At 37.2% G+C, this 23,278-nt stretch overlaps 1 protein-coding gene across 1 annotated transcript in view; it reads right to left on the reverse strand.

Moving 5' to 3' along the window:
- LOC103509413 overlaps positions 1–19,818 on the reverse strand; it is a 53,699-nt gene extending 33,881 nt beyond the window's left edge. The window contains exon 1 of the mRNA XM_017444183.2: positions 19,433–19,818. Coding sequence (XP_017299672.2) covers positions 19,433–19,510 — 78 coding nt within the window. The 5' untranslated portion in view covers positions 19,511–19,818. The remainder of the gene's footprint in view (positions 1–19,432) is intronic.
- Between the last annotated feature and the right edge of the window lie 3,460 nt (positions 19,819–23,278).

Genomic DNA, 23,278 nt, shown 5'->3' on the forward strand with positions numbered 1-23,278 from the left:
CTATACCTATTTTCATCGAATTACCTCGTTATCCACTAATTTATTATTCAAATCCCCGATACAATTCCATATTAAACTACAAAGGATTGTCCAAACTCCAATGCTTTGTGCGAAAAACTCCTAGTCCGAAGTTAATTAAATTTTCATATTGCCGCGCTCATAATGCTCATATTTATTTTATTACATATTTTATTTATAACATTTCATTCACCTTTCATCTACTGTGAAAATTTCACACGTACGCGAGTGAATCAATGTTTGATATAAAGGTTCAACGTCACAATACATATGTATGTATGTAGTGACTATGTATGTACATATGTATACTCGTAGCTATAAAAATATTTCAGATGTTTCAGGTCTAGTTTTAAGCCAAAGTGTATTTTAAGTCAAAATTCAACACAGTTAAGACTCATCTTAACACGTCACTCCGCGCTGACTTACACTTTACATCAGCAGAATTCGTCAGTGTCGAAGCGTAATTGATTATTCTTCTCAAACTAGGCGTGCTGATTCAATTATGCAAATATCATCGCTTCCACTTTATTTCCACCAGTAGGGAGTACAGAGAAGCTCATCAGTTCATGGCCCCAGGCCTCGGCAAGAGAAGAGACCCCTATATTGTTATTGTTCTCACTTTAGTGAAATATATTGCTTCTCGAAATCCTGTGGGATTTAAAAAGTACAGAGAGGCTCATCAGTTCATGGCCTTAGGCCTCGACAAGAGAAGAGACCCCTATATTGTTATTGTTCTCACTTTAGTGAAATATATTGCTTCTCGAAATCCTGTGGGATTTAAAATTTCCATTTGCATAAGAGAAAGCAATTTTAATACTGGAGACTGAACTTTATGCTTTCCAAGCTTATGGGGGTTGGGATAACACTAGAATGTACAGGTTCCAAGCTTATGTTAGAGGGGGTTGGGACTCAAGAGGGGTATATGTGTACCATCAGACTAAATTAAATGATGCTTTTTTTTTACATAACATAGGAGTACTAAACAACTTTTGTATGTAGGTGCCATCTACGCTACGATACAAAAAACAAAATTATTTTTCCATGAAAAATTCTGCATCTGTTTATCTGTTTTCAGTGTTTTCTTTTTCCAAGTACCTACGAGTAGGCCGGTACTCAAAATTTGTACCTACCTATACTGTTTTTTTTTTTTTTTTCGATAATATTATTTCCATACACAAAAAGCCCAAACTGTGAGCTTTTTGTGACAGACAGCCCTAAAGGATGGGTTAAGCTTCTACGAAGTAGATAATTATTAGCTGTAGTATACATATTCCTAAGAAGGAAAATGTTAATTGGAGCAATTATAAATGAATAACTGTTATTCCTTTCCATTCTTCTTCTGCTTTTTTTTCATTAAAAATTTTCTAATGCAAGTACTTAAAATTCTTCCGAAACACTTTCGCCTCTTCTATATTTGAATTTTAATTCCGAGTGCCTCGAGTAAAGAGTAATTTACTGCGAAAACCCAAGTACTGTAAAGTTCTTCATTAAAATGAAGAACAAATAATTAATCTCCACTAAAGCTCAAACAGAATTCATTATAAGAACAACAGATAGAATTCTGAGCTACTGAGCAGTCGTATTATTAAGAGCAAGTTTTCGTAATGGTTTTGAAAAAATCGATGTTTTCCAAGATGTGTAGGTACCTACTTCTTTTAGGAAGAACCCACGTAGAAAGGAAATTCTAAGAAAGGAAAATTACGAAACGGAATGGCTAGAGTGCTAGTGAGTCGAAGGATTTTTCTCGTAGAATATCTTACAGACAGAGTATACCTAAATGTGGGTGGACGTGGACGGAATAGTAGATCATTGGTACGATGATTTAGACAAAAAACATGGATAAAAATAATCAGAAACTGAAAATTCAAGAGCTTATTTCAAACAGGACTATGGAGCATTTACAAAACAATTGAAGGTTTGCCGCAAAAACGACTTATAGGGCATAAGAAATATACCAAAAGGTTCAGTCGTTTTTGCATCAAATCCCTGAGTAGCACAAACTATATCTACCAGAAAAGATAAACCCTATGGCACTGTACACATATATGAAAAGAAAAACAACTGACGTACAAACACAACAGGAAAATCATAGAGACAAACAATTCACATTACCCTTTACCCTATCTGTCTAAACACAAGGGGAAAATATTCTAAAGAGACGATAAAAATAATTATACCTAAACTAAAAATTCAAGAGCTTATTTCTAACAGGACTATGGAGCATTTACAAAACAATTGAAGGTTTGCCGCAAAAACGACTTATAGGGCATAAGAAATATACTAAAAGGTTGAGTCGTTTTTGCATCAAATCCCCGAGTTGCACAAACTATGATACTATCTACCAGAAAAGATAAACCCTATGGCACTGTACACATATGAAAAGAAAAACAACTGACGTACAAACAAAACAGGGAAATCATAGAGACAAACAATTCACATTACCCTTTACCCTATCTGTCTAAACACAAGGGGAAAATATTCTAAAGAGACGCTTAAAGCTGAGAAGTGATTAGAACAAGGAAAACGTTTGACAAGTGATTATATGCTAAAGCTTTTCAACTGAAAGCACAAGAGGTTCTTTAAGTCTTCACTTACTCCGCCATTATTGTTTTTACTTCACACATTTTCAACGCTTCAGACATCTTTCAACCTTTTCTTGACGATGTATCCTCTTTTCTCTTCTTTTGATTTTCGTTCGATCTTCTTCAATATATTCTCTTTTGATAACGGTTTTACTGTTTTTTTTTCGTACTATGTTGTTAATATCCGGTTATCCGGCCACGAAGGACCAAATATTGAAGGAAACTCTTTTGGTTCCCTTGGGCCCTTAAGGGTACAGGGGTTTCAGTTGTTTCTTTTTTTCCCCTTTTTATTTTCTTCTTTACCGCAAGTCTCCTTTGATCTTGAAATTTTTCTTACACCTTTTCCTTTCGATCATCTTTTGATTCTTATCGTACTTTCTCGTTACGTATTTCTCTAAAATACGGCCCTATGGACCAAATTCTTCGGAACTCTTCTTTTGTTTGTCTTGTAAAATATGGGATATAACTACACATAAGTAGCTATATCTTTTTATTATTTTTCCTTACGCTTTATGTACAATAAATTCTTCATCTCCATATTTCTTTTCTCCTTCTTCTACGCGTTTTTCTTCTCCATCAAATCTTTTTCATCGTTATCTGGCCTGAAGGACCAACTTCCGGTAGAAAATTGGAGGTGTAGGTACTTCAGGACTTTCTCTTATCTCAGATACATCAACACATGAAGGGGTTAAAAGCTCGGTGTTTAGCTTCGGCACGCGTTTTTGTTCCTACAATAAATTCTCCATCTCCATATTTCTTTTCTCCTCCTTCTACGCGTTTTTCTTCTCCATCAAATCTTTTTCATCGTTATCTGGCCTGAAGGACCAACTTCCGGTAGAAAATTGGAGGTGTACTTCAGGACTTTCTCTTATCTCAGATACATCAACACATGAAGGGGTTAACAGCTCGGTGTTTAGCTTCGGCACGCGTTTTTGTTCGACTAAATGCTCTTCCACTTGTAGATTATAATGAAAATTACGTGATTTCGAACCACACGAGCTTACTTACTTACTTACTTACTTTCCGTGTCCTCACCACACGAGCTTTCAAAGTGAGGGGAAAAGAAGTTTAAAGTGAAGGGAAAGCTATCGTAAGCAACAATATACAGAAGATGTATGAAGTTTGAGAGGTTTGACAGTTTGACTGTAACTGCTAAGGTCTTATCGTCCCGAAATCGAAGGAAGACAGAATAGGAAAAAGCCAGCCGTTCCGAGAACAAACATTATCCCATCAGGATAAAATCCGCCCCGGGTGGGAATCGAACCCGCGGGCTAGCACTTACAAGGCAGACGCGCTACCAACCAAGCTAACTAGGCTGGCACTTTAAAACTTTATTCTGATTCACATTTTTTCGCAAAATTGACATAGGAAGGTATTCACAATTGTACACGAGCCATATTGTTTATTCCCTCCTTTGTCTCCTCGCCCTCCTCCTCCTTTTTTCTTCTCCTCCCCCTCCCTTTCTTTCTTCTCTATTTCGGTTACTGTCCTTCTATTCCTTTCCTTCGTGTCGGCGTTTTGCATAATTTCGTTTCTTTTCCTTTTGGTTCTCGGGCATTTTATATAAAAAGCACGTTTATCATAATGAGGGTGAAAAAAGTTTCCTTCGCAAGAAGTAGGAGAGAAAAGAAAATTACCATTCAGATCCCTCATAAGTGTCAAAGAAAATTTCCTTTGATAAAAAAAGTCGAAAAAAGACGAGAAAAAATTCCCTCTCTTGAAAAAGCAATGAAAATTGTTTTTCATTGCTTACCTATCTCTCCTATACTGTGGATATGCAAAGAGAAAGAAAATTCGAATTTTTACTTGCTATTACCTAGGTACATAATATACCTTAGGTACTTATGGGGAACCTACTAGGTATCTACCTAGGTAATTATAAAATGAGAAATTAAAAAAAAAAACAGGAATCGGTTCAAACGTTCAAAATCGGGAAATGTATGGAAACATCGGGTCCCCTGAGTATTAAAAGCAAAAGTGATTTTCAGAACATGAACTGCAGTATGGGTAAACGGGTAGGTATACTAGGTATGTATTAATGTAAATTATCTCGATAACGGTTTGATGTAGAACAATGAAAATCAGTACGATTTAACGATTTTCAACTTTTATTATGTACCAAGAATGAGACTGTATCAACAATTTTTTTTTTTTTTTTTTTTTTTCCTCTTTGATAAAAAAAAGTCGAAAAAAACGACGAGGAAAAATTCCCTCTCTTGAAAAAGCAATGAAAATTGTTTTTCATTGCTTACCTATCCCTCCTATACTGTGGATAGGTATGCAAAGAGAAAGAAAATTCGAATTTTTACTTGCTATTACCTAGGTACATACCTTAGGTCCTTAGGTACTTATTGGGAACCTACTAGGAATCTACCTAGGTATTATAAAATGAGAAATTAAAACCAGGAATCGGTTTAAACGTTCAAAATCGGGAAATGTATGGAAACATCGGGTCCCCTGAGTAAAAGCAAAAGTGATTTTCAGAACATGAACTGCAGTATGGGTAAACGGGTAGATACTTAGGTAGGTATGTAATAATGTAAATTATCTCGATAACGGTTTGATGTAGAACAATGAAAAACAGTACGACTTTCTACTTCTACCTATTATGTACCAAGAATGAGACTGTATTAACAATTTTTGTAAAAAAATCGGATATCGGACAGTTTCCCGTTCAGATACTAACCTACCCAGCTAACCACACAGAATTTTGCTCAACTTCTGTAATGTAACAGAAACTCGTGTCATGTTCACACCAGTTTTGTTTGGGCTCTTCTCGTTAGAATTCCCTCTTTTATTTTTACAACTAGGGTTTTCTTTTGTCCCCTAAAATTCAATTTTTTTTTTCTGTTTTTGTCACCGCGTTATGTGGTTATCCCCTATGATTGCTATATCTTCACATACAATTCTCCAGGACCATGTTATGCTATTCGTGTAGTATTTGTTCGTATAATATTGTTATTGCAGAGTTTTCCGAATTGTCTTGTATGTTTTCCTATACGAGGGTTACCAGTAATAGTAATGTCGCAGTGGAAAGCAATAGAAACCGTTGTTCATAACCCTTTTTTTGCAGTTTTCGTTATTGTGAAGATGTGAATAACAAAAGGAATAATAAGTTGTGAAATAACATAACGAAAACCCGAGGAAGAGAAGTAGCCTAGGCAAGTAAATATAACCCCGAATAAGTATTAGGTACCCCCATACTCGTAGGTACATAGGTACCTACCTAGTTAAGTCTTGCTCGGTTTTTTAGCCCGTCCTTCCTTTATTACCTATTATTATTATTACCTAGGTATGATAAAATTATTATTATTTTTAGATTACAATTTTGTGAACAGCCAAAACTAATAACTGTGAATTTTTGTTCTTGTCGTTTTATGAATGTTCAATTGATTGAATCAGCAAATTGTAATTCCGTGAACTCTTAATAGAATTTCAAAAAATACACGAAATCAAGGAGAGAGGGAAAAATGATAAATTGGGACGTTAACGAGAGAATTGCGTGAGACAGAAAATAAATAAAATTGTCACATTTTGGTGGCACCTAATAAATTTACATAATATTTACACTGGTAGAATAAGAGGTGAGAGTAGTTATATTTGACTTTATTTTATACTGATTTTATCTGATATCTCTCCTAAATACATCATGTTTTGTTAAACCTTTGTGACTTTTGATAGTTTTATCTATTGTCAAATTTCTGTGGGCGTTACTAAATTCAAGGTGATTTTGAAGTGCTTTCTTTGTTCTTCTTATTGTCCAGTAGTAGAAAAAATTGAGAATAATCTAGTTCCTATGAAATATAATTTTATTTTACTGGTAATATTATTTATATATCTAAAAAATATTTTATATTTTATATATCGAGAACTGCCTTTTTTAAGAGGTTTGATAGGGGGAACTGATAACAACGGAGGTGTTATCGTCTCGAAATCGAAGAGAGAAGGAGGACAGGATAGGAGAAATTCGACCGTTCTGAGAACGAACCTTATCTGTTTAGGATAATGTTCGGTCCGAGCAAAAAAATGCGACCTAGGACGTGCAATGAAATGACGCTGGACTTGCCTTTGTTAATAATAGAAAAACAATTTATTGTTTTATTGTAGACAAGTTTGATATGAAATCATCATTAATTTTATTTTTGTCAACGTGATTTCATTATGAATGAATGTGTGTTTACGTTATTAAAACAATTCCCTCAGACGAGATGATCCACTTTGATCAGTATACATATACCTAAGCCACAGTGGAGAACTGCCTTTTTTAAGAGGTTTGATAGGGGGAACTGATAACAACGGAGCTGTTATCGTGTCGAAATCGAATAGAGAAGGAGGACAGGATAGGAGAAATTCGACCGTTCTGAGAACGAACCTTACCTGTTTAGGATAATGTTCGCTCCGAGCAAAAATATGCGACCTAGGACGTGCAATGAAATGACGCTGGACCTGCCTTTGTTAATAATAGAAAAACAATTGTTTTATTGTAGACAAGTTTGATATGAAATCATCATTAATTTTCTTTGTCAACGTGATTTCATTATGAATGAACGTGTGTTTAGGTTTCTAAAACAATATGAATGCCAACACAAGACAAGATCTGCCTATTGTATAAAGTTCTATTCAAATGTGAGCTTTCATAAAATTATTGGAATGTTGAAAATTGGTCCTTGAAAGCTTGAAACTCATCAATTAAAAATAAAAACAATGTCATTTATATCACATTTATAACACATGACAATGTGTGACATAGGCCTTTATCCCTCATTCCTCTTGTCACATCAGAATTAATTAAATTAAATAATAATCAATCAAAAGTGGATACTGGATACCTATACCCTTCAACTATGCACTTCAACTCTTGTCACAATGCAACATACGATTATTATTTTTATCAATTTTATTATTGTCATTATCAAGGTTTGAATCTTTTGAAACTGGACTTGTAATTTTAAAAGCTTCAGGGCTGCGTTCCTGAAACCAACTTTACAACTTTTTTTTGAAGAGGTAACTAGCAGAACTGATTGTTGGGCGCCATTGTTTCTCAAGTGACAATACGGGTAAGTTTTCATACCCTCCGCATGGTTTTGCATTTGCATCCTCATCAGTTCTACACCTGGCAGGTGTCAGATTCAATCATGATCCATTATACCTACATGCTACTGCTAATGTAAGTACTACCTATTGTGTAGGGGGGAGGCCAGTACCCCCTACCTGTAGAAATGTAGGTACTTCTCTAAAGTAGGGGATAGAGGGGACTCGATTAAAATCACGTTCAAGGTTTGTTCTAGCACAAAGCACACTATAGGTATAGGTTTGTCTTTACGTTGGTAAGTTACGATATATTTTTTGAAAAACTGATTCAATATTGATATTTAGGTATGTAAAAAGCTCTGATACCCACATGCTACCACTAATGTACTATTGTGTAGGGGGGTGGCTAATAGTACCCCCTACCTGTAGAAATGTAGGTACTTCTCTAAAGTAGGACTGGGGGGGGACTCGATTAAAATCACGTTCAAGGTTTGTTCTAGCACAAAGCACACTATAGGTATAGGTTTGTCTTTACGTTGGTAAGTTACGATATATTTTTTGAGTAGAAATGTAGGTACTTCTCTAAAGTAGGGGATAGGGGGGGACTCGATTAAATCACGTTGAAGGTTTCTTTGTTTTAGCACAGAATAGGTTTGTCTTTACGTTGGTAAGTTACGATATATTTTTTGAAAAACTGATTCAATATTGATATCTAGGTATGTAAAATTTTTGTACCTATATTCAAAATAAGTACCAGTTCTCTTTTACCTACCCATTCATTACAGTTACAGTATTATTTAATGGGCAAAGCATTGAATAGGTACGAATGAGTATTTACCACTAGTAGACTACCTAGTATGTATAATATTTTTTCCCTTCATTTTTCCAAGCTTGTTGAGATGTTGAGTGCTATTTGAAAAAAGGCGATTCGTTTTCTGTCTTCACATTTCATCATTAGAAAGTAGGTAATATAAATACCTAATGCATTTGTTATTCTTACTTGCCTACTTTGTAGGTAAAGTACATAGGTATAATGTATTGCTACTGTTATTTACTATGTCTAATGATATCGCAAGTAACATTATCTCTCACTCAATCAATTTCATCCCTTCAAGCTTATCTCTTTCCTTCTCCCTCCCTCTCTCTCTCTCTCTCTTTGATAAATTCTAAACGTCTTTCTTCATATAATATTCTTCTCCTTTTTAGCCCGTCCTTCCTTTATTATGATAGTAATAAAAAAGGTATAGTGGACGGGCTATTGTATTCGTTTCGGTGTCGTCAGTTTGTCTGTCTGACCCCATAGAAAGACTTATCCAAACCTGGTCGACCTATATATCAAATTAAAGGTCTTTTTACCAGGAACACGAAAATGGTAAATTCTAAACGTCTTTCTTCATATAATATTCTCCTCCTTCTTTTTAGTCCGTCCTTCCTTTATTATTACGATAGTAATAAAAGGGACGGGCTATTGTATTCGCTTCGATGTCGTCTGTCGGTCTGTCTGTCTGACCCCATAGAAAGACTTATCCAAACCTGGTCGACCTTATCAAATTAAAGGTCTTTTTACCAGGAACACGAAAATGGTGGTGCAAATTTTGTCCAGAAAACCATAAAGCGAAAAAACAAAACAAAAAAAAACTGGTTTTTGGGGGATTTTTTTCACATTTTCTCACACAAATGAGCTCTGATCTTGAAATTTGTCGCGACCCTTACGAGTATATCCCAGCAGTGCATTTGAAATCACTTGAACTTTTAGAACCTTATATACAGGGTGTCTCACTGGTTTATATCCCACCCCCAGCCCGCGTGGCGAGGGACCAGGTATTTACGGGCCCGAAGGGATCTCACAGAGAGAGTTGGGGGCCCCCAAATGTAGTTTAATGTACGAGAAATACCTCTATCTTACGAGTATATCCCAGCAGTGCATTTGAAATCACTTGAACTTTTAGAACCTTACATACAGGGTGTCTCACTGGTTTATATCCCACCCGCAGCCCGCGCGGCGAGGGACCAGGTATTTACGGGCCCGAAGGGATCTCACAGAGAGAGTTGGGGGCCCCCAAATGTAGTTTAATGTACGAGAAATACCTGCCTAAAATTAGAGGCGTTTCCCTCAGACGAGATGATCCACTTTGATCAGTATACATATACCTAAGCCACAGTGGAGAACTTTTTTTTTTAAAGGTTTGACAGAGGGAACTGTAACTGCTATGGTCTTATCGTCCCGAAATCGAAGAGAGAAGAAAGACAGGATAGTTAGAAAGCCAGCCGTTCCGAGAACGAACATTATCCCATCAGGATAAAATCCGCCCCGGGCGGGAATCAAACCCGCGGCCTAGCGCTTACAATTAATCATTAATCTCCACTAAAGCTCAAACAGAATTCATTATAAGAACAACAGATATAATTCTGAGCTACTGAGCAGTCGTATTATTAGGAACAATTTTTCGTAATGGTTTTGAAAAAATCGATGTTTTCCAAGATGTGTAGGTACTTCTTTTAGGAAGAACCCACGTAGAAAGGAAATTCTAAGAAAGGAAAATTACGAAACGGAATGGCTTCAGTGCTAGTGAGTCGAAGGATTTTTCTCGTAGAATATCTTACAGACAGAGTACCTCAATGTGGGTGGACGGAATAGTAGATGATTGGTACGATGATTTAGACAAAAAACTTGGATAAAAATAATTATACCTAAGGGATATAAAGAGAATTTGTAGAGACTATTAAGGGATATAAAGAGAACTTGTAGAGACTATTAAGGGATATAAAGAGAACTTGTAGAGACTATTAAGGGATATAAAGAGAACTTGTAGAGACTATTAGAGAGGATATAAAGAGAACTTGTAGAGACTATTAAGGGATATACTCGTAAAGGGAACTTGTAGAGACTATTAGGGGGGATATAAAGGGAACTTGTAGAGACTATTAAGGGATATAAAGAGAACTTGTAGAGACTATTAGGGGGGATATAAAGAGAACTTGTAGAGACTATTAGAGGGGATATGAAGAGAACTTGTAGAAACTATTAAGGGATATAAAGAGAACTTGTAGAGACTATTAAGGGATATAAAGAGAACTTGTAGAGACTATTAAGGGATATAAAGAGAACGTGGAGAACTGCCTTTTTCAAGAGGTTTGATAGGGGGAACTGATAACAACGGAGGTGTTATCGTCTCGAAATCGAATAGAGAAGGAGGACAGGATAGGGGAAATTCAACCGTTCTGAGAACGAACCTTATCTGTTTAGGATAAAGTTCGGTCCGAGCAAAAATATGCGACCTAGCGCTTGCAATGAAATTACGCTGGACCTGCCTTTGTTAATAATAGAAAAACAATAAATTGTTTTGTTGTAGACAAGTTTGATATGAAATCATCATTAATTTTATTTGTCAACGTGATTTCATTATGAATGAACGTGTGTTTAGGTTTCTAAAACAATATGGATACCAACACAAGACAAGATCTGTCTATTGCTATTGTAGGTATAAATTTATTTCTATTCAAATGTGAGCTTTCATAAAATTATAGGAATGTTGAAAGTTGTCCTTGAAAGCTTGAAACTCATCAATTAAAAATAAAAACAATGTCATTTATATAACATTTATAACACATGACAATGTGTGACATGGGTCTTTATCCCTCATTCCTCTTGTCACATCAGAATATTAATTAAATTAAATAATAATCAATCAAAAGTGGATACTGGATACCTACCTATGCACTTCAACTCTTGTCACAATGCAATATACGATTATTATTTTTATCAATATTATTGTCATTATCAAGCTTTGAATCTTTTGAAACTGGACTTGTAATTTTAAAAGCTTCAGGGCTGCGTTCCTGAAACCAACTTTACAACTTTTTTTTTGAGAGGTTCTTCTTCTTCAAATTTTAGAATCCTTACCTACTCAATTCCCACTCCTACAGTTCAGTAAAAATAGTTTGATGAAATTCCTAAAAAAAGCGCCACAAATAATTATTCACGACGTGTGTCGTCTAAAACGGTGAATTTCCCTTCAGTCAGACAGTGGCTCAAGGTTGTATTTTGGTGCTCTAAAATTTCACAATTTTCAAACAAAAAAATCACACAATCCCTACCAAACTACCTACATTGGAAAAAAAGGGTCAAATCCAGGATAAAATTTTGAATTTATTTCTTCCAAAGTTTTTCGCTTCCCCTGAAAAACTAGCAGAACTGATTGTTGGGCGCCATTGTTTCTCAAGTGACTATACGGGTAAGTTTTCATACCCTCAGCATGGTTTTGCATTTGCATCCTCATCAGTTCTACACCTGGCAGGTGTCAGATTCAATCATGATCCATTATACCCACATGCTACTGCTAATGTAAGTAGGTACTATTGTGTAGGGGGGAGGCTAGTACCCCCTACCTGTAGAAATGTAGGTACTTCTCTAGAGTAGGGGATAGGGGGGGACTCGATTAAATCACGTTGAAGGTTTCTTTGTTTTAGCACACTATAGGTTTGTCTTTACGTTGGTAAGTTACGATATATTTTTTGAAAAACTGATTCAATATTGATATCTAGGTATGTAAAATTTTTGTACCTATTTAAAATAAGTACCAGTTCTCTTTTACCTACCCATTCATTACAGTTACAGTATTATTTAATGGGTCTAAAGTAGGGGATAGGGGGAACTCGATTAAATCACGTTCAAGGTTTGTTTTAGCACACTATAGGTTTGTCTTTACGTTGGTAAGTTACGATATATTTTTTGAAAAGCTGATTCAATATTGATATCTAGGGTATGTAAAATTTTTGTACCTATTTAAAATAAGTACCAGTTCTCTTTTACCTACCCATTCATTACAGTTACAGTATTATTTAATGGGCAAAGCATTAAATAGGTACGAACGAGTATTTACCACTAGTATGTATAATATTTTTTCCCTTCATTTTTCCAAGCTTGTTGAGATGTTGAGTGCTATTTGAAAATAGGTGATTTGTTTTCTGTCTTCACATTTCATCGTTACGTAGAAAGTAGGTAATATAAATAATGCATTTGTTATTCTTACTTACCTACTGTGTAGGTAAAATACATAGGTATAATGTATTGCTACTGTTATTTACTAGGTATGTCTAATGATATCGCAAGTAACATTATCTCTCACTCAATCAATTTCATCCCTTCAAGCTTATCTCTTTCCTTCTCCCTCCCTCTCTTGTGTAGGGGGGTGGCTAATAGTACCCCCTACCTGTAGAAATGTAGGTACTTCTCTAAAGTAGGACTGGGGAGCTCTGATAAGGAGGAGGAGAGGGAGAAGGAGAAGGAGGAGGAGGAGAAGGAGAAGGAGGAGGAGAGGGAGAAGGAGAAGGAGGAGGAGGAGAAGGAGAAGGAGAAGGAGAGGGAGAAGGATCAACAATTTTTGTATTAAAAAATCGGATATCGGACAGTCTCCCGTTCAGATACTAACCTAACCAGCTAACCACACACAATTTTGCTTAACTTCTGTAATGTAACAGAAACTCGTGTGATGTTCACACCAGTTTTGTTAGGGCTCTTCTCGTTAGAATTTCCCCTTTTATTTTTACAACTAGGGTTTTCTTTTGTCCCCTAAAATTCAATTTTTTTCTGTTTTTGTCACCGCGTTATGTGGTTATTTCCTATGATTGCTATATCTTCACATACAATTCTCCAGGACCATGTTATGCTATTCGTGTAATATTTGTTCGTATAATATTGTTATTGCAGAGTTTCCTCCAAATTGTCTTGTAATGTTTTCCTATACGGGGGTTACCAGTAATAGTAATGTCGCAGTGGAAAGCAATAGAAACCGTTGTTCATAACCCTTTTTTGTAGTTTTCGTTATTGTGAAGAACAAAAGGAATAATAAGTTGTGAAATAAAATAATGGAAACCCGAGGAAGAAGTAGCCTAGGCAAGTAGGTAAATATAACCCCGAATAAGTACCCCCATACTCGTATAGGTAGGTACATAGGTACCTAACCTAGTTAAGTCTTGCTCGGTTTTTTAGCCCGTCCTTCCTTTATTATTATTATTATTATTATTATTATTATTATTATTATTATTAACACTTGAAATCACTAATAAAATTAGTGGAGATGCCTAAACTACGAATTAGTGCAAGTGCCTCCTCAAATTCCAAAAATTAAAAACATTAATGAATAATTTAGTTGAGACAGCTAAACTTCCAACATTTCAAATCACTAATTAGTGGAACTGCCTCAAATTTCCAACCCAAAATTCTCGAAATTTTCACCCACCCTCTAACACTCTAATCACACGTCCCCCCCTGAAAGTGTGCTTAGTTAGGAGGTTAAGTGATGGTAGCAGTGGCGTAGCGTGTATGTATGGCGGCCATACAACTCAAAAGATCACTCTAATGCCCATAAATATGGCATGTAATGTGATGGGACTTGGTAGACCTGTGCATGAGCCCTACACGCCCTACACTTGAATTTAGACCACACTACGCCACTGAGTGGTAGCAAAAAGGGTTACTGTTAGAGGTGTCAGGGAACAGTAATAATATAATGCTATGAGTATGAATGATATGAGCATTGTATGCTACTATGTATGTGATGTGTTTTACATATCGGCGCTTACAGAACAAAATCGCCTATCACTTTTATATTTCTTTTAGAAAATGAGTTTTTTTTTTTAAGAAGAAGGAGGAGGAGAAGGAGGAGGAAGAGAAGGAGGAGGAGGAGGAGAAAAAAAGGTCAAGATGGAATTTTTTCGTCTCAAGTGTTTATGTTTTGTGTTATTTTCTATTTTCTATTGGGAAACCGTTTTCGGTTGAATTTATTTTAGGGAGAATCATTCTTTCAATTTTTACTTCAAGGGGTTTTTTTCCCTTTTGAAATGGAAAATGGAATATTTTTTACCCAAACTAAAAATGTCGTCGTCTTCTATTGAGGTTGGTTGATGAGTTTTTTGCCTCAACTGAAGATTTTCGATTTAATTTCGTCGACTCGACCGATTTCGACGGTACCGTGCCGTCAACTGAAGATTTCCGAGGTACCTTACTCTCGGCAGGTTTTGCGTCGACAGAATGTCGCATGACGCGATGTTTCTGTCACGAGGTGTCGAGATATACGACATGGTTTTCCTAAACCTGTGGGGAAAAAAATCTAAAATCCAAATCATAATGTTTTTTATGAACTGTAGGTACCTACCTATAACTGCCTCGAAAAAAAGGTCAAGATGGAATTTTTTCGTCTCAAGTGTTTATGTTTTGTGTTATTTTCCATTTTCTATTGGGAAACCGTTTTCGGTTGAATTTATTTTAGGGGGAATCATTCTTTCAATTTTTACTTCAAGGGGTTTTTCCCTTTTGAAATGGAAAATGGAATATTTTTTACCCAAACTAAAAATGTCGTCGTCTTCTATTGAGGTTGGTTGATGAGTTTTTATCTGGATTTACCAGAATGGATTTTTTTCAAGTCAACTTAGGATGTTACATGGTTTTCCTAAACCTGTGGGGAAAAAAATCTAAAATCCAAATCATAATGTTTTTTATGAACTGTAGGTACCTACCTATAACTGCCTCACTCCTAAGGTCTCATCGTCCAGAAGCAAAGAGAAGCAAGACAGGATAGGAGAAAGCCAGCCGTTCCGAGAACGAACGTCTGTTAAGGACAAAATCCGCCCCAGCAGGAATTGAACCCAAGACCTAACGCTTACATAGCAGGATTTTTCTAACTACAAAGATTTTTCTCACTACGTAAACCGGTCCTTTCTGCCCAATATTAATATTTGCAATTAGGTACATACACACCTATTTCGAAACCCATTTCATAATATTTATTTTACAGACTTGGATTTCACCTGAGGGATTAATCCCATATCTCCAGGGTATAATCCCCATACACATCCCACGTCAATGAATTTCCCTCTGCTCAATAAAATATTCCCTCGTATTAAAAATTCCGTTCTGTACTTTCTTTCTAATTTAATGTTATGTTTCAGTGAGTTCGAAGAGAAAACATATTTTTCAGAAGAATTACAGCAGAAGGGGGAGGAATAAGAAGGAGGAGAAGGAGGAGGAGGAGGAGAAGGAGGAGGAGGAGGAGAAGGAGGAGGAGGAGGAGAAGGAGAAGGACTTCTTTTTAATGCTCTTCTTTATCATTTTTTCTTTCTTCTTCTTCTTCTTCTTCTTCTTCTTCTTCATCATTATTCTTCAAGGGAAAAAGGAATTAAAGTTGGCTAATTCCAATTAATTTGTTGGGTTTAAAGTACAAGAAGATAATTTCATTATTATTGCCTACCTGCTCATTATTATATAGTTCAGTTCAAGTAAGAATTAGCTCTCAGGTGTCCGGTACTTCAGGTTATATTAATTACTTTCTATTTTTCCTTTATCCTACCTAAACTTTACCTTACTATAATCTTTTCCTTACCATCCTCCCCTAACTTTAGTTCTACCTTCCTCTCCCTCCCCACCTTTGATTTTCCTCTACTTTTTCTCTGGTAAGCTGAGAATTTGACCACGATAACAAGAGTAGTCTACGGTACTGTTGGGGCAAGGGGAGCTGAGAACCCTATTTGAGCAGTACAAATAAGCACTGTCGATATTGTTTGTTAGTTGTTATTCAATATCTTGAATAACTATCGAGTTTTCAGGTCCCAAAAGTCAAATGCTTAAAGCTTTGAGGTCACAATCATAATCCAGTCAGTGTTGATCAAATATAATGTTTTAGGCGTTGAGGCCACAATTCAGTGTCAGTTAGTTTGTAATATCATGTAAAATAGCATGATGAAATCTAAATATAAAAATGAATAGGTATGTGTGTGGAAATTATTAATATGCTACAGTTCACCAAATCTCTACCTAGGCATGATCTTCTCTCTGTCTATGGACCTACGTCCTCGCAACCCTCATAATATATGGGCGTTATAGGTAAGCCATACACAGTAGATATATGAAACACTCATAAGATGCTTCCGAGCATATATCTTTTGAACAGGAGTAACATCAGGACGTTGGGATGAAATCTAATTTGCTGTCGATTTCCCATCACGAGGGAAATGGGTTTCCTGTGAGGTTCATTTTGTTTTTCATTATTATTCTCTTCTCTCCCTCCTTCTTTCTGTTATGATGAGTATTTCAGAATTTTCTATATTAAATATTTTTCAAGGAGAAGAAGAAAAAGAATGAGCAGAAGAAGAAGAAGAAGGAGGAGGAGGAGAAGAAGAAGAAGAAGAAGAAGAAGAAGAAGAAGAAGAAGAAGAAGAAGAAGAAGAAGAATTCTGACATAGGAATTCAATTCCTGTCATATCTGATCAAATCTTTCAACCCTTTGATCTCTTGTGACAAATATTGGCATGTGCAGCATGATCTACTGAACAGTATTATGTATATTTGGTAGGTAGATAAAATAAATGCTGACTATTCATTTACTGCGTACATTACCTATCTAGGCGCACGGCAGTGCGCCAGGCCAAGTTCCGGCCTCAGCATAGTCTATTACTGAAGGAAGGATGAGAAAGGACATGGAAACCTCTATTGGGTTCAAAATTTCAGATATTCAAATAGTTATCTGAGGCTTTTAGATTTTGACTCCTTTCATCTTTTACCTCAAGGGACTTCATATCATTATCATAATCTCCAGAAATATGTACGCATTTTCATAGATACCTTGTCTCTATAAGATTTTTTCTGTGGTGGCAAATTTTAAGAGGACATGGCCCTTCAGATTTTATGTAAAACATACTACTCTGAAAATTCAATATTGTGTACCGTGGCTCAATAGTCGTCAAGAAGTGGTCAAGACGCTTGCCTGGTATCCTGGAAAGCGTAGGTTCATTCCAAGTCGAGGCATAGGAATTTGTCCTCAATATATAATTTGTCCTCAATATATAATTTGTCCTCAATATATAATTTGTCCTCAATAAAGGTAAGCTGAGAATTCGACCACGATAACAAGAGTAGTCTACGGCTACGGTACTGTTGGGGCATCCTATTCGAGCAGTACAAATAAGCACTGTTAGATATTGTTTGTTAGATGTTATTCAATATCTTGAATAATTACTATCAAGTTTTCAGGTCCCAAAAGTCAAATGCTTAAAGCTTCGAGGTCACAATCATAATCCAGTCAGTGTTAATCAAATGTTTTAAGCGTTGAGGCCACAATTCAGTCTCAGTTAGTCTGTAATATCATGTAAAATAGCATGATGAAATCTAATATATAAAAATGAATATGTTTGTGTGTGGCTGTGTGGAAATTATAATATGCTACAGTACACCAAATCTCTAACTAGGCATGATCTTCTCTCTGTCTATGGACCTACGTCCTCGCAACCCTCATATATGTACTTTATAGGTAAGCCATGCACAGTAGATATTATGATGCTTCCGAGCATATCTTTTGAACAGGAGTTACATCAGGACGTTGGGATGAAATCTAATTTGCTGTCGATTTCCCATCACGAGGGAATTATTTTCGTTATTTCGTTATTATAAAAACACTTTTTTGGGTTTGCTTTTTGACTTTGCAATAGGTATTAAAATTATATTTGGATCAATAAATCGCATAGGTAAGTAGGTATTCATGAAATGGGTGCAGTATTCATGAAATGGGTGCAGTATTCATGAAATGGGTGCAGTATTCATGGAATGGGTACAGCTGCAGAAACGGCGAGTTCTGCAAAAACGTTTTGCAGATATTTTTCAGTTTTTCCTGTCAGAGAAAACCCCATAATGGTAGATATTCTAAAAATTTTACAATAAATTATTTTATTCTAGGTCTCTCTCTTTTGATGGTCTCTTTCAGTCTCTCCTCTCTCTCTCCTCTCTCTCTCTCTCTCTCTCTCTCTCTTTGTTCCTCTCTCTCTTTCTCCTATTTCTTTGAACATCTTACGCCCTCTCTCTATGACCCTCCTAATCTTCTTTCACTCTCATTTTCTTAACTTCTTCTTCTTATTCATCCTCCTCTTTTTCTCTCCATTTTTCCTCTCTCTGACAGTCTATCCTACCAACTCTTTCTCTTTCGTTCTTCTTCTTTCTCTTTGGGTTTAAATATTTTTTTTAGGGCTTTATTTTAAGTGGCAGGGTTCTCACTTACGTGAGCTCTTCCACCCAACCACTGAGAATCTTACAAATCTTACCTACCATGAATAAAAAGAAAGAAAGAAAGAAAGAAAGAAAGATAAACAAGAAGTGGAAAACGATTGTATAGAAATTTAGAATATTCATTTCAGATTGAGGGGTTGAGATGCTACCGGTAGTTATTCCTACAGGAGGGGAGTGTTTATTTAACATAGACACTAGGTGGGGGGGGGTGAGGATGAGGGAGTAGGGGAAATGAGGGTGGTAGGGGGGAAGATGAGGAGGAGGGAGAGAAAAGGAGGGGAAGAAGAGATATGGAAGAAGGGGGAAGAGGTAGGTTCTAGGGGCGAAGAGGGGGAAGAAGGAGGGTAGGTAAGATTGTTTGTAGGTATGTACCTATTTCCGAATAGCTACAGTTTGTTTATCCAAATCAATTTCAATAAAATTCTGGGCATATGTATGTAATTTAGGTGGTTGGAATTACTTTCTTACTAACCAGCATGCATCCTATACAAACAAAATCCGAATAGCTACAGTTTGTTTATCCAAATCGATTTCAATAAAATTCTGGGCATATGTATGTAATTTAGGTGGTTGGAATTACTTTCTTACTAACCAGCATGCATCCTATACAAACAAAACAATCACTACAAACTTGATAAGGAGAACCAAAAAGGCAGATATATTTTGCAGAACTATATATAATGACTGCTGAAACCCTCCAAGAGATTAATCACTACAAATGCCAAAAACACCAACACAACTCTCTTACCTTGTTGGGATACCCGTTGTATCTCAAGATCTTCTTGCAGCATCTTCCCTTATTCTCGTAGTAGAACATTTGCACCATGGACGAAGTTTGGTGAGTAGGGACAGATCGGGTAACTGGTACAGCTGGTGTAACCGGGACAGACGGGGTAACTGGGACGGTACTGATTGCCGGTGTGGACGGGACGGTAGGGCAAGATCTCTGGCGCCGAATCGGGAAACAAAAACAACAGAACGATTTCGGCGCCGATCCGCCACAGGTATCTGCGGACTTAGAAGTGTGCGAGTCGACTGACGATTTGGGAGGGAAATTCGTCGATTCGATCGGCTTCGAAGGAAATTTTGTGGCCTCGACAGATTTTGAAGATATTTTCGATGCCTCTACTAAAGATTTCGACGACAAATTCGTTGATTCAAAAATATTCAGGTTCTGACATAGGAATTCAATTCCTGTCATATCTGATCAAATCTTTCAACCTTTTGATCTTTTGTGACAAATATTGGCATGTGCAGCATGATCTACTTAACAGTATTATGTATATTTGGTAGGTAGATAAAATACATGCTGACTATTCATTTACTGCGTACATTACCTATCTAGGCGGACGGTCTCGCTGGAGGACGTAAAACTGAGACAAAACCAGCCCTGTCAAGCCACAGACAATAACACTGGCTCTTTGAGGGTACCTGAATGATTCAAGCGGTTTCGAAGGAAATTTTGTGGCCTCGACAGATTTTGAAGATATTTTCGATGCCTCTACTAAAGATTTCGACGACAAATTCGTTGATTCAACTGAAGATTTCGGAGGAAAATTCGTCGCCTCAACTGAAGATTTTCGATTTAATTTCGTCGACTCGACCGATTTCGACGGTACCGTACCGTCAACTGAAGATTTCCGAGGTACCTTACTCTCGGCAGGTTTTGCGTCGACAGAATGTCGCATGACGCGATGTTTCTGTCACGAGGTGTCGAGATCTTTTGCTGTTATAGCCTCGTTTTGCTGTTTTAGACTCGTTTTGCTGTTAAAGTCTCGTTTTGCTCTTGGAGTCTTGTTTCGCTGTTATAGCCTCGTTTTGCTGTTTTAGACTCGTTTTGCTGTTAAAGTCTCGTTTGCTCTTAGAGTCTTGTTTGCTCTCCCTTCGACCTATAGCTTTCTAGCTACAAAAGAGGTACCTACCTACCCACCCATTAAATTGTACCTAAATATGTAGGTAGTAAAAAAAAAAAAAAAACTGCAAATGAAACTGTCAAAATTACTAGTCGCGCCAATGAGCAGACAGATTTTTTTCTCCTGCACAAAACACTCTTTTTTCTCTTGCACTCGAATTCTGTTAGATATCTCCTGTTTCTCTCTCTTATTTTCTCTTGGCAAGTTCCTGGTGAATTATTTATAAGAGACCCGCAGCTATTACTTCCATCGAAATTATCAACAATCTTCTCCTTTAATCCAAAAGTTTTTCGGGGGGAGGAAAAGTTTGGACGAAACTTGTTTTTAATAACGAGAGGCGAGTCTTTTGTGTATTCTGAACGAGAGAGCTAAGTGGTAGACTTAACTGATTACTTACGAGGAGGAGGAGGAAGAGGAGGAGGAAGAGGAGGAGGAGGAAGAGGAGGAGGAGGAGGAAGAGGAGGAGGAAGAGGAGGAGGAAGAGGAAGAGGAGGAGGAAGAGGAAGAGGAGGAGGAGGAGGAGGAAGAGGAGGAGGAGGAAGAGGAGGAGGAGGAAGAGGAAGAGGAAGAGGAGGAAGAGGAAGAGGAGGAGGAAGAGGAAGAGGAAGAGGAGGAGGAGGAGGAGGAAGAGGAGGAGGAGGAGGAAGAGGAGGAGGAAAAAGAATAGAAAGAAGAGAGGGAGAGATATTTCTATTGAAAAAAGTGTTATTTGAGCGAGGTCTCTGAATTATTGTATACATATGTAGGTGAATAGGTGATGAAGTGCTTAGTTATAGTAAATCTGTCACATCCACTAACTGCTTCTCTTTGTTGATAGCTGGTGTAAAAATATTAAATATCTAGATATACAATTTTATTCTATAGGTATTTTCTCCCCCCCCCCTTTGCTGACTTTTCAGAAAAGTAGACAATTTTATCGCAGAACGGGAAATTAAGGGAGCCTAGAAAATTTATGTGAAAATACCATAGAATTGTAAGATAAACAATAAGAGTTGGACACTATAGGTTTAGAGTGTTTAGACAGATCTAAAGCCTAGAGAACACGTTTCTGACAAAGGCAACCAGGGAAATCAAAACTGAACCCTCTTGAGATGAAGAGCTTTGTACCTGACAGGAGGCAGGCTATTTGTAAAGTGCATCATCTACCGGCTATAACACACTAACCTGGACCTTTAACTCCTATAAAACCAAACGAAGGACAAGACCGCGAGAGAAAGAGTTTGTCGAGGCCAGCCTAGTTAGCTTAGTTGGTAGTGCGTCTGCCTTGTAAGCGCTAGGCCGCGGGTTCGATTCCCGCCCGGGGCGGATTTTAAAATTTACGTGAAAATACCATAGAATTGTAAGATAAACAATAAGAGTTGGACACTATAGGTTTAGACAGATCTAAAGCCTGGAGAACACGTTTCTGACAAAGGCAACCAGGGAAATCAAAACTGAACCCTCTTTAGATGAAGAGCTTTGTACCCGACAGGAGGCAGGCTATTTGTAAAGTGCATCATCTACTGGCTATAACACACTAACCTGGACCTTTAACTCCTATAGAACTAAAGGAAGGACAAGACCGCGAGAGAAAGAGTTTGTCGAGGTTTGCCATGCAGGAGGTACCGGGTTCGATTCTCAGAGGTGATGAAATTTTGCACTTATGATTCGATTGCAAATATTTCAACGAGTTACTGTCTCGCGGTGACCCAACTAAAGTTCATCCAGATCAATGTGGCAGCAATGAGTCATCAACCCAAAATGAAGGAACCAATCAGATTGCAGGAAATCCTTACATTGTTGCAATTCAGGTAAAAAAAATGCAGAGGTAGCTCTAAGTTCAGAGGTTCGATTCCAGAACAGGTAAGGTGGATATCGCCTTAGCTGACTTTGTTTCACTGTCGGAGGAAGCACTGTGCAATATACCTTCCCCTTTTAAAGATTCTCTACAATTGCACATGTGACATGTTTGGCAACAATGCCTATTTTTTTGCTGTCACATTGATCTGGACACACTATAGGTGCTGGGAGTATTGTATCTCTTATCACCCTACTGATGAGAGACACAGAGATACCATGCTACGACACTGACTACACGCATTAAATTTAGCAGTAGCAGGGCAGTAACCAGAATTCTGTAGAGGGGGGTGGATGACTCCCAAGTGGATACTCCAAATTTTCACACCCATATTTATGAACAAAATGCTGGCTCTTAAGTTCGTGCTAAGCATAGTCTCGAGGCATTTGGTTGGTCAATTTTGACTTGAGACTGATCTAAGAACGATCATTCTTGTGAGTCTGGTATACAGGAAACGAGATAAATGAGCTCGAGGGGGCAAGGCGAGACCTCCCCTCCCCGTCCTAAATACGGCCCTAGTACCTACCTAATATTAGTTTCGAACCTAAAGGCCAGCCTAGTTAGCTTAGTTGGTTGTGCGTCTGCCTTGTAAGCGCTAGGCCGCGTGTTCGATTCCCGCCCGGGCCCGGGGCGGATTATATCCTGATGGGATAATGTTTGTTCTCGGAACGGCTGGCTTTCTCCTATCCTGTCTTCCTTCTCTCTTCGATTTCAGGACGATAAGACCTTGGCAGTTACAGTTCCTTCTATCAAACCTCAAAAAAAAAAAAAAAAAAAAAAAACCTATAATTTTTTTTTAATAAAATTAATTTTGTTTTGGGGGAAAAAACCCCAAAAGGTTTAC

This window comes from Diaphorina citri, unplaced genomic scaffold, assembly GCF_000475195.1.
Source record: "Diaphorina citri unplaced genomic scaffold, Diaci psyllid genome assembly version 1.1 scaffold495, whole genome shotgun sequence".
NCBI lineage: Eukaryota > Metazoa > Arthropoda > Insecta > Hemiptera > Psyllidae > Diaphorina > Diaphorina citri.